At 36.8% G+C, this 16,194-nt stretch overlaps 2 protein-coding genes across 3 annotated transcripts in view; both read left to right on the forward strand.

Annotated features, from left to right (window-relative positions):
- Positions 1 to 2,162, forward strand: part of LOC135775167 (C-type lectin domain family 4 member D-like) — a 36,831-nt gene extending 34,669 nt beyond the window's left edge. The window contains exon 7 of the mRNA XM_065285199.2: positions 1,089 to 2,162. Within this exon, the coding sequence (XP_065141271.1) occupies positions 1,089 to 1,254 (166 nt within the window). The 3' untranslated portion in view covers positions 1,255 to 2,162. The remainder of the gene's footprint in view (positions 1 to 1,088) is intronic.
- A 9,098-nt stretch (positions 2,163 to 11,260) lies between these two features.
- LOC135775162 (CD209 antigen-like protein A) overlaps positions 11,261 to 16,194 on the forward strand; it is a 214,706-nt gene continuing 209,772 nt past the window's right edge. The window contains exons 1-8 of one of the 2 annotated variants that reach the window (XM_065285186.1): positions 11,261 to 11,341; positions 12,535 to 12,660; positions 12,763 to 12,852; positions 12,987 to 13,058; positions 13,348 to 13,413; positions 13,915 to 14,024; positions 14,197 to 14,309; positions 14,533 to 14,876. In XM_065285186.1, coding sequence (XP_065141258.1) covers positions 11,275 to 11,341; positions 12,535 to 12,660; positions 12,763 to 12,852; positions 12,987 to 13,058; positions 13,348 to 13,413; positions 13,915 to 14,024; positions 14,197 to 14,309; positions 14,533 to 14,701 — 813 coding nt within the window. In that variant the 5' untranslated portion in view covers positions 11,261 to 11,274 and the 3' untranslated portion in view covers positions 14,702 to 14,876. Of the gene's footprint in view, positions 11,342 to 12,534; positions 12,661 to 12,762; positions 12,853 to 12,986; positions 13,059 to 13,347; positions 13,414 to 13,914; positions 14,025 to 14,196; positions 14,310 to 14,532; positions 14,877 to 16,194 lie in introns of those variants that run through there. The other variant, XR_012335508.1, reaches the window with a different exon arrangement.

Consider the following 16,194-nt stretch of genomic DNA (forward strand, 5'->3'; position numbering starts at 1 on the left):
ATCATAGAGACACGGGGGTTGGACCGTTTTACTTGTGGCTTGAAGGTTGATCATTATGGGATGCCAATTTTCTCCCTAGCAACCAAACTAAGTACCCTAGCAACGGAATAAACAAAGCCTTATATCTCTGCTTCAGAACATCATAGAGACACGGGGGTTGGACCGTTTTACTTGTGGCTTGAAGGTTGATCATTATGGGATGCCAATTTTCTCCCTAGCAACCAAACTTAGTACCCTAGCAACGGAATAAACAAAGCCTTATATCTCCGCTTCAGAACATCATAGAGACACGGGGGTTGGACCGTTTTACTTGTGGCTTGAAGGTTGATCATTATGGGATGCCAATTTTCTCCCTAGCAACCAAACTTAGTACCCTAGCAACGGAATAAACAAAGCCTTATATCTCCGCTTCAGAACATCATAGAGACACGGGGGTTGGACCGTTTTACTTGTGGCTTGAAGGTTGATCATTATGGGATGCCATTTTTCTCCCTAGCAACCAAACTTAGTACCCTAGCAACGGAATAAATGTTAGCTTCATTCTAGCTTCATGCTAATCATGTTAGCTTCATGCTAGCTTCATGCTAATCATGTTAGCTTCATGTTAGCTTCATGCTTATCATGTTAGCTTCATGCTAGCTTCATACTGATCATGCTAACATCATGCTAGCTTCATGCTAATCATGCTAGCTTCATGCTAATCATGCTAGCTTCATGCTAATCATGCTAACAGCCAGATAGCCTACTAAAATAAACTTCTGTCAAACCATTTTAAATGTTCAGGCTACGCTTTTTCAAGCCAACATAAAGTTTGTCCTCAAACTTTAATATCTAGTTATATAATACACTCTATAAAAAAGGATGTGTTAATTTTTTATACATCTTTTTGTGTTATGCTTTTAACACAATTAACACATTTTTAAAACAACACACGGATGGGTGGAACACTAATGTGTTCTTTTAACACATCCATTGTAAGAGTGTAGTTTTATTAAACATGTTTTATGTAAATAATTGCATATGTTCAATATTATAATTATTTTAAAGATTAATATGGTCTATGATGTAAAAAAAAAATTCTTATAAAGGTTCTGGCACATGAGGACATTTGGGAGAAGTGAACCTGATAACTGGAAGGTGAAGGATCCATCCGGAGAAAACTGTGCCAGTCTGGGTGACATCAACGGCGATGTAGACACTTGGTATGATAGTTCTTGCAAAGAGCAGAAGAGGTTCATCTGTGAAAAGAAATAATTTACTTTCACATATGATAGAGGTTTGCTTTCTAAATATGCAAACACACTTCAGACACAATAATAAAAGACAAAGAGAAGTGTTAGATTAGTCATGTTCTCCATTCAAGTGTGAGTAAAATCTTAACCATATCATGCTCCTGTCATCCTTGTAAATGTATTTTGTTATTAGTTGAAGGCTTGTGTTAGAGCGTGATGTTCAGATCCTGGATTTTGTTCAGGTGTCAGGATCTGAACTTGTGATGCCCGTGTGATTGTTGTCATGTGTTTGGTCTTTGTTGTTATTTGATGTCACTATTGTTGTATATTCTGTCTAGTAAAGTTAAGTTTAATGTGTTTTAGGTTTTGTCCTCTGATGGATTTTTGTTTTGTTTTTCTATTTTTATTTGAAAGAGGTTTTTTGGTTGTTAAAATGTGCTGTCTGTGCTGTGGTTCTTTCTTATTAACTTAACAAAACATCTGAAATTAGAGATAAGTGTGTGGCTTCATTTGTAACCTGCAGAACATTTTGCTGTTTAAAGTTTCTTAATCAGAGTATTGTCTTAATCGAGTTAATATTGAATATTGATGTCCATGCAAATGTAATGACTGAATTATGAGACATAACAGAGAATCTACAAGAAATGCATCTTCTATCCTAAGTTCTAAAACATTGAACCATCTTATCTGAGATTTATAGAAATGAGACCTTTTTACTCATCGCACCATGACCTTTAAAATAATACTAAACATGAATATAAAATTACAAACTTAGAACCACATAATATGTATACATTACATCATATATTTCAGCAGATACTCAGTGATGTGAGCCTGAAGGCTAACTGTGCAAAAGCCTTTGTGATGAAGAGATTAGGAGCACAAAGAGTTTCATGTCTGTAACCAGTTTAACCTGGAGGTCAAATTTGGGTTAACAACACCACCTGAGGTTTAATTGTTTTACAGTATCTTTTCATAAATAAACTTAAAGTTTATTATATACCAGCTGTACTACATGCTTATTAAAATATGTAAAATTCACCAGTGTTTATTTGTAATACTTTAATTTGATAATTTGTTTAAATGTTTAGTGCAGAAAAGTTACAAATTTTACAAGTTGGCTAATTCGAATGAATTCATATGACCTCATTCGTAAGTTTTTGTATGATTTGCCTTCACCCCTTTGACGTTGGTTTAGGTCCTAGGTTAGGGCTTTGGCTTCGTTGTTGTTGTTTTTTCATGAGAATCCAACACAGTGTTCAGAAACTTTGCTGCTTTATATGCACTTTAGCCTGCCCTGATGAGAATTTAAAATGCCACATCTTGATAAAAATCTTTACAATTCTCAAAGTACACTGTAAAAATTCCTTGTTGCACTTAAATAACTTGAGATAATTTAACTTAATTTTAATAATTTATAGCAACTCCTCACTAGTCATGAAAGTTTAAATGAATTGTAAAATCAAGTAAATGACTTTAAATATTTACGTGCAACAAGACATTTTTCAGAGATTAGGATTTAGGATTTATTTATTTATTTATTTTTGCAAAGCAACCCAATGTTTATTTAATTATCAATCTTTGAACTATCAATCAATCACAGACCATTATCAGAAATGGCAGCACAGATAAAAGTCAAGCCGAGAAGAACACAGAATGCAAGACAGAAAAATGACAACGGGCAAAGCGATTCTCTGTGCCATCTACAGAATCCCATCATCATCACTCAGATATCAGCCATTTTCAGGCTCAGGGATACGTTCCGTTGTGTGGAGATTACATAGATAACCAGATAACATAGATCCAATGGGAATAAACGTTTTTTGGGCCAAAACCCCCTCACGAGTCTCACAAAAAAATCTCCCACAAAAATCTCCCACTGCCTTCTAGTGGCCTGCATGTGTAATTGCACGTTGACGCAGTACTATGAAAAATTACGCATAGTAGAACCTATACAAAGAAGTATAATGAGCCCTTAAGTAGTAACTTGTGGAAGTTATTTAAACAATAGAATTATAAACTTCCTGAATAAACTTAAACACAATGCCCTGAGCCTGGGTCAGATCAACTTCCTTCACAAAAAAACGGATCACATTTACATACACATTCTCATCCATTAAACACGTCAGAAACTGATTTGTTTGTTTTTTGTTGATTTCAAAAAAGCATTTGATTTTATATCTGGCATGATGGATTATATTACACACTTTTACGAAGTGGTAAAGGGGGCAAAGTTTATGACTTTGTAAAATCAATGTACCTGGACAACAAGTGTGCAATATGAATTGCCAAAAGAGAGGAGTCCGGCGGGGCTTCCTCATGGGAATTCGTATACGTATTTTAGGAGTTGTACATTTCATGAATTCAGTATATTTCAAGAAAGAAAATCGTACAAAAATGTACGACTATCCTAAAAATCTAATCAAAGTGTGGTCGTACAAATCAACAGGGCGTGTCCGATGCCACTTTTGCTAATTTAAGGACGGGAAAAATGGTTTGTGTACCGAGCGCATGGTCGAAAAGGGTTGTTCATATTATTTGAATGAGTTAATGGGAGTGTTTTGGGCGTAACATGCAATATACCAATGACAGTCTCAGCTCTCATCCCCTTAGAGGGGGAATAAGTAGGATTTTAAGTGTTTTATTAATCAAAATCAATGTCTTTTATCATAAATATCTCCTCGTTGGTGTCAAATGACCTTTGCCAGTGATCTGACTTTTCTTTGTAAGCTTAGAATTTCTTCTACTTACTTACATTGAACAGGTAAGTCCAAGGAGGCATCCATATCGTTCCGCCGTATTGATAGCAGAGAGGGACAAAAAGCACTTGCCTACCAACGCGTTTCCACAACGCGTTTTCATTCAGAACACGTGAACGAACCAAGGAGATCAGCGATTACATAACGGAAAGGGGAGGAGCTAGTAAGCATTGTTCGTTTGAAAAATACAATTCCACCACTAGATGGGGGTAGATCCTACTGATTGCCATCCTACAGTTGCGTTGGCGCTATGTCTAATCCCTATTTAGATGAAAAAATGAAAAACTAAGCGGAAAGAAGACCCCCAGTTTAAGATTAATGTTAAATAATTGTGTTTTTCACTTGTATTAAAAACTGTTATTTTTTGGATTAAATCCTATAAAACCCGTTTTCTTTTAGTCGTGGAAGTAAAAAAACAGGCTTTTAATTGTTGTAAATGTATAGCAATATCATACAAAAAAAATTACAAGTATGTAAGAAAAGCAGTCGCCACTGCTATAGCGCTAACCTTCAAAACGATTGTTAGCATGTCCATTATAGTTATAAATTATTATAATGCTCTTATCATCACCATTGCGCATTGCATGCTTTTCCTTGCCATAAACCGCTTGTAGACTTCTCCTTGCACGAGAGAGCTTGTAATGTGGGTGGGCTGGACTCCTTCTAGCACCTGAACTTGTAATGTGTGTGGCTCTGACATTTCCTTTCACTATGTTGTTATGGCCAACTATGGCCTCGTACACACTGCAAACTTTCAGGTTTTGCAGTAAACCTCGATCTTGGCATTTTGTATTGTACCCATTTGTGGGGCTGCTCCACAGCATGCTGTCTTTTTTTGTACTTACTTACTGTTTTGCCGCTTAACCAGCTTTTGGCTCATGATGCGATCAAGTTTTTGGTGTCATTAAAGTGTGAAGGTGCCGGTCCCATATTTCAATCTTTGAGCTAAAGCATTTGGATTAATTTTGGTTTTTCTTGTTTGCCATTTTTTTTCGTGCAAGAACTGGCAACACTAATCAGCACCACTCGTGCCTCTGTCATTTTCTGCACCGCGCATACAGAAGAATTTTTCTCCCACAAAAATAAATCATGTATCATTCTATCACCATAGTAATCCTGCATAAAGGAAGTGAGAAGAAATTTCCTGTGCAGCACCACGGACAGCTCCACAACAAGGTGAAAGAGAGAGTGAGAGCGAGAGAGAAACAGAGAGAGAGAGAGAGAGAGAGAGAGAGAGAGAGAGAGAGAGAGACCTTTAAAATTCCTATTTATTTTACATTAAATTTTCCAAAACACTTGTTCAAACAACATAATAATTATAATAATAATAATAATATTATAAATAATAAAGAAAAAGAAGAAAAAAAAAAAAAATTAAAAAATATCATAAATATATACACATATACACATGAAAACAGCAAAACGTCTTTTTTTTATAACAAACCAAAACTTATCTGATAACCATTACTTTCATTGGGCATACACAACACACCTTCGGTTCCCCAAATAAAAAAAAATTTCTCTGTGTCGTTTACCATTTCATAATAAGCATACTCCAGCATCAAACGTCCCTTTATAAAACCTTTTAACATCTGCACTGGATCTACTCCACTTAAATTTAGAATCCTGTTTTTCCTGGTTAACCAGATTGCCATCTTTGCTTTACCAAAAATAAGATTCAATAGTACTACCTTTTGTTTATTTGTTTTACTATATTTTGGTCCGAAAATAAATAGCCCATTAGTAAACAAGAAACCTAACTCTTGACAAACATTTTTTAACAACCAAAAAAGTTCACTTAGTCTTGAACATTCAACAAAAAGGTGATTAACAGTTTCAGAAGCCCCACAAAAACTACAATTTACACTATGCAAAGGATTCAGGTGTACTTTGTACCTGTTTGTAGCTATTGCCCAATGTACAATTCGCCACTGAAAATCTCCTAGTCTTTTTTCAATAGGCATCTTGTACAGGGACCTCCAACTTCCTCTCGGGGAAGAGCCTGGCTCAGTTACTCCCATCCATTTTGACTCGATAACTTTGTCCAGAGTTCTTAGGTTAAGAGCTTTAACACAAATCATGTACAGGGCTTTCTTGGAAAAAAGTTCAAAGATTCCAGGTTCCGGTGTTCGAAAAGTCAATAGACTCCCTTCAGTCTCTTCCCAATCTCCCACATCTGCAGACACATGTATTTCAGGAAATAAACCATCAAAGTTCTCCAAATGTAATAGCTGAAGACACAGAAGTTTATTTATTTCTTCCAGGAATTTTTGAAGAAAGCGAAGAGATCGAATATCTGTTTTGAGTCGCATTTCATCAGCTGTAATCCACTGGTTGTTAATCTTTAAATGTCCAACTTTGCAAATGCCAGCTTTAATCAGACTATTACGTAGGGTAACTGAATTCAATAATGTAATAGGCAACAATCCGTTAAAGAACAAAGGTTCCTCCATAGTCCAGACATTAACTCTTTGCACAGAAAATATCTGCCACGTTTGTAAAGCTGAAGCATAAAAAGACGTAAGTCCAGTAAGGTCCATGTTCTTTAAGTTCATTAAAAACAGATGTCTGTCAAGACCTAGTCGACCAACTCTCTGCAAGAGGGCACATGCCACTCTCATCCAGTTCTGATCATGATGGTAAAGAAACCTCTGGACAGTCTTTAGACGAAAAGCTGCATACCTGGATTTTAATTCAATTAGGCCTTGTCCGCCTTCATGAACAGGGAGATACAGAACTGCTTCTTTCACCCAGTGCTTTCCGGACCAGAAAAAATCAACGAGAACTCTCTGGATCTCCACAAAGAAGTCCATTGGTGGATCAAGAACATTTAGCCTATGCCACAGGGTGGATGCCACTAAATTGTTGATAACCAGCACTCTACCCCTATAGGATAGTTGAGGCAGCAACCAATTCCATCTAGATAACTTAGCACATACTTTATCCTTTACATTCTCCCAGTTCTTATTTTTGAACTCTTCACTACCTAAATAAATACCTAGAAATTTAAATCCTGCTTTCCCCCATTTCACATTTTCAGGAATAACTGGTAAAACCTCTGTTGAATGTTCAATACACCACAAGGCTTCTGTTTTACTCCAATTTAACTTACCAGATGATGCCTTTTCATATAACCAAAGACACTTCCTAATTGTATTTACATCATTTTGATTCTTAACAAATACAGTGATATCGTCTGCATATGCTGTCAGCTTAATTTCATTAAAAATACAACCACCTACACAAATACCAGACACATTTTTCCTAAATAAACACAACAAAGGTTCAACTGCTAAGGCATACAGCTGACCAGACAGAGGACATCCCTGTCTGATTCCCCTTTGCATTTGTATGGGAGGGCTTAAGCCTCCTCCAATTTTTACTAAACATGCAGCATTTGTGTACAATATCTTGATCCAGGAAATAAACCCATCACCGCAACCAAAAGCTTTTAACGTTTTAAATAAGTACTCATGATCTACCCGATCAAAAGCCTTCTCTTGATCTAAGGATAGAAGACCTAAATTGATACCATTTAATTTACAATAGTCTAGCAAATCTCTCACTAGAAAAATGTTATCATAGATAGTTCTATCTGGAATACAGTAAGACTGATCCTTGTGAATGATATCACCCAAAACACACTTCAGTCTATTGACCAACACCTTCGCCAAAATTTTATAGTCCGTCGTGAGAATAGAGACGGGTCTCCAGTTCTTTATAAGACTCAAGTCCCCTTTTTTGGGAATAAGAACAAGAACAGCCCTCTGACAACTCCTGGGAAGATTTTTCTCCTCATAACATTTCAGTATAACCTCATAAAAGTCTTTACCTATTATTCTCCACATGATTCTATAGAATTCCCCCGGCAGACCATCAATACCAGGTGCACGACCGGGTTTCATCTGTTGTACAACTTCAGTCAATTCTTGAAAAGAAAAAGCTCTGTCCAAACTTGCACATTGTTGTCCATCAAGAGTCGGAAGTTGATTAAGCAAGTCCAATGTACTCTGTGAATCACACGTTTCAGCTCTAAAAAGATCTGAATAAAAGTCCACAGCTATTTTCCTCATATTTTTGGGGTCAGATGTTTTGGACCCATCTGGGAAAGTCAGACAATGCATTACACTTCGCTTTTTTGACACTTTTTCAAGATTAAAAAAATATGAAGTTGGTGCATCCATATCATGGACTGACAAAAAGCGTGACCTTATAAGTGCTCCCTTAGCTTGCACTTGTAGTAAAGAGGCAAGATTATTCTTTCTCTTACACAAGTTCTCAGCCATCACAGTATTTGATTGCAGTACTACATTAGATGTAATCTTTACTATTTCCTTTTCTAATTCAATTATTTTTTTCTTAATCTGTGTTGTAGAGAAATAAGAAAACTGTTGACAAAAAATCTTAATTTGTGTTTTTCCCAGTTCCCACCACTGAATTAGATTTTCATATTCACCTTTCTGTAAAACCCAAGACTCCCAAAAAAGTTTAAAACTTTCAATAAAGTCTTTTTCCTGTAACAAACGTATATTCAGTTTCCAGTAAGGACTTTTTCCCTGATTCTGTGACAAAGTCAGAATACAAGTAACAAAATGATGGTCTGAAAAACCACAAGGTACAATATTTGCAGCCACAATTCTGTTATTAGTTTTTTTACAAACATAAAATCTATCTAATCTAGCTGCACTTATTATCTCTTGTGAGATCTTTATCCAAGTGAATTGTTTAACCGTTAAATTCCTCTCTCTCCACACATCTAACAAATCATTTTGAATAATAATTTGCTTTAGAAAAGCAGACGATACGAAATCTGGTTCAGTATTATTTCTATCCAACGTAAAATCAACTGTACAATTCCAATCACCTCCTAAAATTAGAAAATCATCTGCACTCACGTTTTTCATATAATCACTCATTTTTTTAAATAAATGTTTTCTGTCTGCGCTTCTGTTTGGAGCATAAATATTAACAAAAGTGAAATTGTATTCATCAATTTTTGTATTTACAACAAGAAGACGACCTTTTTCTATTTCTACTTTTGACACTATATCAACATTAATATGAGGTGAAAAAAGTATGGCTACCCCAGCACTAAAATTTGTTCCATGACTTAAAGAGTAGCTGCCCTCCCAACATAATCCCCAATCTGTCTCATTACTCTCATCACTATGAGTTTCCTGTAAAAATGTTACATGCGAGTCTTTGAGCTTAAGGAACTCAGTTAGTAAAGCTTGTTTTTCTTTATTCCTCGCACCATTAATGTTTAAAGTACTAACTCTTAAAGTTTGCATGTTAGAAAAAGGAGTAGAGGAAACAAGAAGGAGAAAAACAAGACAGAAAAATAAATAAATAATAAGAGCAGCACCCATAACCATGTGAACCTATTTAATTTTCATTTTTCCTTTTAAACTTTTACGAACTGCTGTAGCAAGTTTTTTCAATCGAAATCTTTTTTGTTTTGATATAACATCACACCCTACACTTTTCTGTACACTCCTAACTGACTTCAAGAATTTACCAGCATCAGGAAAAAACTTCAGAACATCCACCTTCTGTCCTTTAGTTTGATCCAAAAAACAATTCAATTCTTCCGCAGTATACATGTCTCCAGATAACTGACTCAACTCAAACTCAGAAACTTCTGAATAACTGTCACTATCACATATTGATTCATCAACACATACATCATCATTCTCAACAAACTGTAAACCGCTTCCACATGCCTTTTCAACTTCCATATCATTACCACATAAAACGCTCTGATCTGCTCCTTCCGAAACACCAAGCACTTTCGTAAATAAAGTGTCACTCACCTCCGATCTTAACTCTGACTCCTTGTCTGACTCATCCTGTCCCTCTGAAAGTTGTGTATTCTCAAGGGAATTTGTACATCCGCTGGTAGATAAGCTTTTATCCAGAGTCTCCTCACTTTGTTCCTCGTTTTGAATTTTTTGTTTTTTATTTTTCGGTTGAGCAAACGTTTCTTTTACAAGTGTGTGTCTTTTTTCAATTTTGTCACTACCGTTAGTTTTTCCGCAATCTGACTGATTACTCATATCATTGTTTTCAGTCTCTACGGTTTTCTCCTCGTTTTGTTTCCTGTGAGGACAAAACAACTTCTTGTGTCCCAAATCTCCACATTCAAAACATCGCATACTTTGCATTGTTGCGAAAATCATGTAAGAGCTTTCGCCGTGTTGTATTCGAAAAGATGCATCCAAAAACTTTGTCGGTGCTTGCAAAAACATAAAAACCTGTCTCCGAAAGGACATTACGTGTTTCAGTTCATTGTTCTTACAGTGGAACAGTTTTAATTGCACTCGCAAATTTTCCAAAGCGACTTAGCTCTTTTACTATCGCTTCATTTTTTATGAATGGGGGCACATTCGAGATTATTACCCGCGTCGCAGGTGAACACAAAGGAGTCACCTGCACAAACGTGTCCGACATTTCAATTCCACTTTCTACAAGCACATTAACAAATTTCTCTTCTTCCAAAAACACAACGACGGCCTTATTCATTCTAGACGCTGATAATATTTTATCATGGCCAACGACACGTCCCATAGCCATAAGTACGTCTTCCACCGTGCATATTTGATCTGGAAAACATTTACATCCATTTCCAATGGAGAAAACCGGCGTCCCCTCATTTAAGGATGAGGCCATGCTTATCGTCCACGAACGGATGCAAATTCAGTTGAAAACAAGCTCTTACCGAATCTCAAATAAGTCCTAACTAAGGTGAGAAAAAAAACATAAGGGAAAAAAAGATTTAAGGATCACTCAGCCGCCTCTCAAACTTCCCACCACGCCAAACACGCACATGCGCACGAGAGAGAGAGAGAGAGAGAGAGAGAGAGAGAAGGCTGAAAACACAAATTATCAAAGCCGAAAGCAGCAAGTAGGCTACACATAATGCACCAAAAGATAAGCCTAGTCATTTTTAGTGAACTACTGTATATTGCATTCAATGTGTACACATTAAATTTGTTGCTTGGGAATTGAACCCATAACCTTTGAGGTCCTAACACAGGGCTCAACCAAGCGAGCTACAGTGGGGGAATACTGTACATTATGACCAATCAACGATCCTTTAACCTTTTGGAAAAACAAAATTTTATTTGTACAAGACTTTTCAAAGTTTGCACCGTTTTAATGCAGCTGCAAATAAAACCTCTCTCATTTGTTTCATTTCCTGTGTTGGTTTCTTTGAAAATACGGACAAAGGTTGTTGTGAACTTCCTTTTTTTTAAAGTACAATTTGCTTTCATCTCGGTAACATGGACGCAATCTATGGAAATACCGATTTCTTAGATTCATCAATCAATGAAGCCTCTTACTGTAAGGGTAAGAAATACATTTGAATTTGTTTACTATTTTAATTGAAGTAATTATTGTTTTATTTAATTTCAAGGATTTCACTGAAGTACAGTAACAGGGACTTTGGTTAACAGAAGTCTGTTCATTTAACGCCACATTTTGCCTAATAATGTGTATTTTAATATGCTTACTAATATTCATAAACAATGTTATAGACAATTCATATTTTGACATTAGTTAATACAGCACGTTTTATGCACGGGGCAATTCATGTAAATTATATTAACAAAAGAAAAAACAAAACAATGAAATAAAACATTGCACATAAAACTCTATACTGAGGGATTCAATTTGCAAGTAAACGTCAGAGAAATATCAAACTGTATTGTTAACTCTCTTCCGGTCTGTTCCAATGGGGGTTCGAGAATATCATATATTTAAAGTAAGATGGCTCTATAAAAGCAGGCAAATGATATGCTTATAAATGAAGGCATCTTTAATAATGTCTATGAAACAATTTATTTAGCAATGGGAACAATGTTGGTCAATTACTTCAACATGAAGACATACAATATTGATATTTACCATTACTTTTGATGATGCAATTAACCCCTTAACTGTCACGGTGGGAGGGGTTGAATACTGTAGTAGGTTATGTGCACCTTTCACATCAGTATAATTCTGGCATTCTTTGGTCTAGAAGTCTTATCCTGGTCTCTTTTAAAGAAGACACTTAAACATGTTCACGGTGTCTGGAGTTGTTAATATATTAAATAAAAATTATTTATAGCAGTTTAATTTAATTTTATTAAACTAGATTTACCAACATTGGCCGCTAGGGGTGATTAGTTTGGTTTGATGCAATCTTTTGTCACATGTTGATACATTACTGTCACTGTTTTATTATTAGTGCAAAAGGATTTTTAAAATATGAAAACTACATTCTTAGTGCTTTCCAATGATATATAGATTGTCAAGATTATTTAGGTTAAGAGTAGGATATTAATATTATAAATATGTAATAACAATCTGAAACCGCCTGTGGCCAGTGATATTTTACAATATTACTGTTACTACTTCATTCTTTTTGGATGAAATATGAAAACTCTTAGTGCTTTCCAAAGATACATCGTTTGTCAAGGTTTTAGTTTTAGAATAGGCTATTAATAGTAATATCGGTTTAATAGTCAAATATAACTGTAATTTAATCATTACTTCAGGTGATCCCACAGGAGTCCATCAGAAGAGAGATGTGACTCAATCTAAGTGTACTAAAGTTCTTCTGTGGGTTCTCTGCGTCTCTGTTGTTCTTGCTGTTGGTGGTCTTTGTGTTTTCGGGGTCCTGTGTGAGTATAACTGATCTTAAATCTGTATTCACTGTCAATAAACTTTGTGTTGTTGTCCTACAGTCACATTACTGTTGTTGGTGTTGTTTTTTCTTTCATCAGATAATAATCAGCTTGGAGATTTTGAATCACTGCACATACAGCACCAAAGGGCTTTAATGACACTGTCAGCTCAAGGGATTAATGCCACAAGTCAGTAAAAATGTCATGTACACTACAGAAAATGAATCTGTTCCAATAACAGAAATGCATAAAATATATAACCAATCATGTAAGTGAAAATATTTGATAGCAGCTTGCTTTATTGTTCATTCATTTTTCTGCAGTCACGGAGAGAAATCTTAAAGGGTTAACAGGCAACCTTACCACAGTTAGAGATCAACTCTCCTTCTATAAAGGTACATCCTCCAGTGTTGGGGTGGTAACAAATACGTTGCAAAAAATAAAAAACACATTTTTATTTTATGACACATCCACTGTAGTGGACAACTACATTTCATTTCATTTTTGTTTTCAACTGAATATTTACCACAATGTGCATTTAACTGAGATATTTGATTCAAGATGATATTTGATGTAGCAATTAGTGATGCGCGGGTCGTCTCGTAACCCGAAAAACAAATCAGTCTTTTGGGGGCATCTTTTTAATAACTGCTTCTTTTTTCTTCATAATTATTTCTGTATCAGCCATGGAGAGTGAACTTCATGATTTAAAAGCCAAGTACAACAGACTAAGAGCTTCCCTTCATGATGGTAAGTTATGTAAGTTTCATGCCTGTAAAAGGCTCATTCACATTATAATTGTTTTGTCGCTCGTCTCTGTCAATGAAGTCATTAGAACGCATTTCTAAATCTGGTTGTCATAAACAAATGAGTACCGTACACTACAGTAACTAACAAGATGGTTGATGTGAACTCCACTACTTCTTTGTCATTGGTAGTCGCTCCTGAAAGTTGCTCATAATTTGCATAAAGTTAAACTTTTTTCAACTTTGCTGCACGACTGAACATACCCTATCCAGTCGCCAACGGTCACTGTTGCTCGTGACGCCAAAAGTCGCCAAGCTTCTATTAAAATAAATGACATTTTATCGCTCTGCTACTGCTAGCTGCTGCTAGTTTGAATGCAGCTTAAAGCAAGTATTCTGTCAACTACCAACAACATTTCAACCAAATTCCAAATAAAAATATTTATATTTTTTGCATTATATATTGTATTATATGACTGAAATCCTTTATTTAACTCATTTACAGCTCAGTTTTGGATTTACTTCAGCACTGATAAACGAGACTGGTCAAGCAGTCGTGCTGTGTGTGTTTCAATGGGAGCTGACCTGGTTACCATAACCAACCAAAAAGAACAGGTGAAGCTGAGATATTAGAGTAAATTAAATGTGAATAATGTACACATTAAGGATCACACTCAAAGCATACTATTCAGACAGATTATTATTTATAATCTGATGTATCAAAATAAATTTTAACCAACTCCAAATAATTTTTTACGTTATTGAGATTTTTGTTTTCTCCTGTTAGGATTTCCTGCTGTCTAAAATTGAAGAGACTCACTGGATCGGTCTTAATGATCTGGAGACTGAGGGCCGATGGGTTTGGGTGAATAACAAAACTCTTGAGGAGACGAGAGTAGAGTAAGAACTCTGTTTACATACGAAATCTGCTGTGGTTTAATTTGCTTAATTTTTTGGCAAAATGATAACTTTACAAAAAAATTCTAAAATGGTAATATCAATTAGATAGAGGTTGATTATAATACTTTTATTAAACTTTTATTATGTAAATAATTGCATATGTTTAATATTATAATTATTTTAAAGATAAATATGGTCTTTGATGTAAAAACGTTTTTCTTAGGTTCTGGTACAAAAGGGAATCTGGGAAAAATGAACCTGATAACTGGAAGGTGAAGGATCCATCCGGAGAAAACTGTGCCAGTCTGGGAGACAGCAACAACAAAGTACACACTATGTGGTTTGATAGTTCTTGTAAAGAGCCAAAGAAGTTTATCTGTGAAAAGAAATAATTTACCTCCACGTACATATGTCTGCTTTCTAAATATGCAAACAATACACAAATGATAAAAGACTGCACTGTTTTTACCTTGACGTAAAGAATAAAGGGGGTGGTTAGATAATGTATGTTCCCTTTCAGTCAGTCACTACGACATCACGTCATCACAGACGAATTGGAAACAGCTTTGAGGAGACCAATCTACTTAGAGAAACGAACAAAACGTCATTGAAATAGCATGCAGATATTTGCATCTGCCAGCGCTGCCCTGCCGCACAAGTATTTAATGAGAGGCAGGTGCAGTTACCAAATTATCTATATTTGCTTCGAAAGCCGGCAGACATCTGCTCACAAGAAGATGTCTATTGCTCTATTGGAAGTACACTGCGTGCCAATAAGTTGGTTGGATTTCAGCACCACAGCAGAGGCTCGCAGTTTTCAACTTGAGTTTGAGTGTGTGCGTCACCAGCTATCATCAAAGAGTGATTTCCCTAAAAGAGAAACACCTTTGAACTTTGTGTCTTTTTAAAGACAGCCATTCATTCTTGTCATGGTGAGGTGCGTCTTTTTAAAGATGACATTTTGTCCGTGCTCCATTTCTGGATGCAGCGCCTACTCCTTCAGGTAAGGTTGCCGAGCCCGTTTTCGACCCTGAGATGGCAGCCATGCTCTCTCGGGCGGCGGGCGGCTTGGAGTGGACTCAACCTCCCCCACCCGAACAGTCCCGCTTCGATGAATGATACTTTGGGGGTGCCCGTGCTTCTCAGCGCTCACACCCCGTGCCTTTCTTCCCCAAGATTCATGAGGAGTTGACGCGGTTGTGGAAAACCCTGTTTTTGTCCCGGAACTGGCTGTATCAACCCTCACCTATCTTGATGGTGGAGCTACCAGGAGATATGTCAGTATCCCATCAGTGGAGCACCCGGTTGCGATGCAGCTGTGTCCAGCCAGTGTTGTTTCCACCTGGCAGCTGCCTACCAGTCTTGTGGGGAGGCAGCTTCAGCCCTGCATGCTATGGCATTGCTGCAGTTTCACCAGGCAAAGGCTCTAAGGGGCCTTCACAAGGGAGGTCAAGTGGCGACTCCACCCCCAGTCGGTTCAGCTGATTTGGAAATGTTTTGGCATGGCATTGATAGATCTGGCAACCCATTGTTGCCTGCTGTATTCATCAACCGAGAGCACACTCTGTGTGGATGCACTGGCACACAGCTGGCCGCGGCGGGGTCTGCGCAAAGAAGCGTTTCCCCTAGTGAGCCTTCTCGAACAGACACTGTGCAAAGTCAGGGAGGACGAGGAGAGCGTGCTTTTAGTTGCACCGTATTGGACCACCAGGAATTGGTTGCCAGAACTCTCCTCGGGACAGCCCCTCCCTGGCAGATTCCCCTGAGTTTGCTGTTCCACTGCTGATACCAGGTCGGGCAGTAGATGCTCGGCTTTCTCAGCAAATAATAGCTGATTTGGTAACTGCACCTGCCTCTCGTTAAATCTGATGTCAGCAGACGCAAA

The sequence above is a fragment of the Paramisgurnus dabryanus genome, chromosome 19, assembly GCF_030506205.2.
Source record: "Paramisgurnus dabryanus chromosome 19, PD_genome_1.1, whole genome shotgun sequence".
Classification (NCBI taxonomy): domain Eukaryota; kingdom Metazoa; phylum Chordata; class Actinopteri; order Cypriniformes; family Cobitidae; genus Paramisgurnus; species Paramisgurnus dabryanus.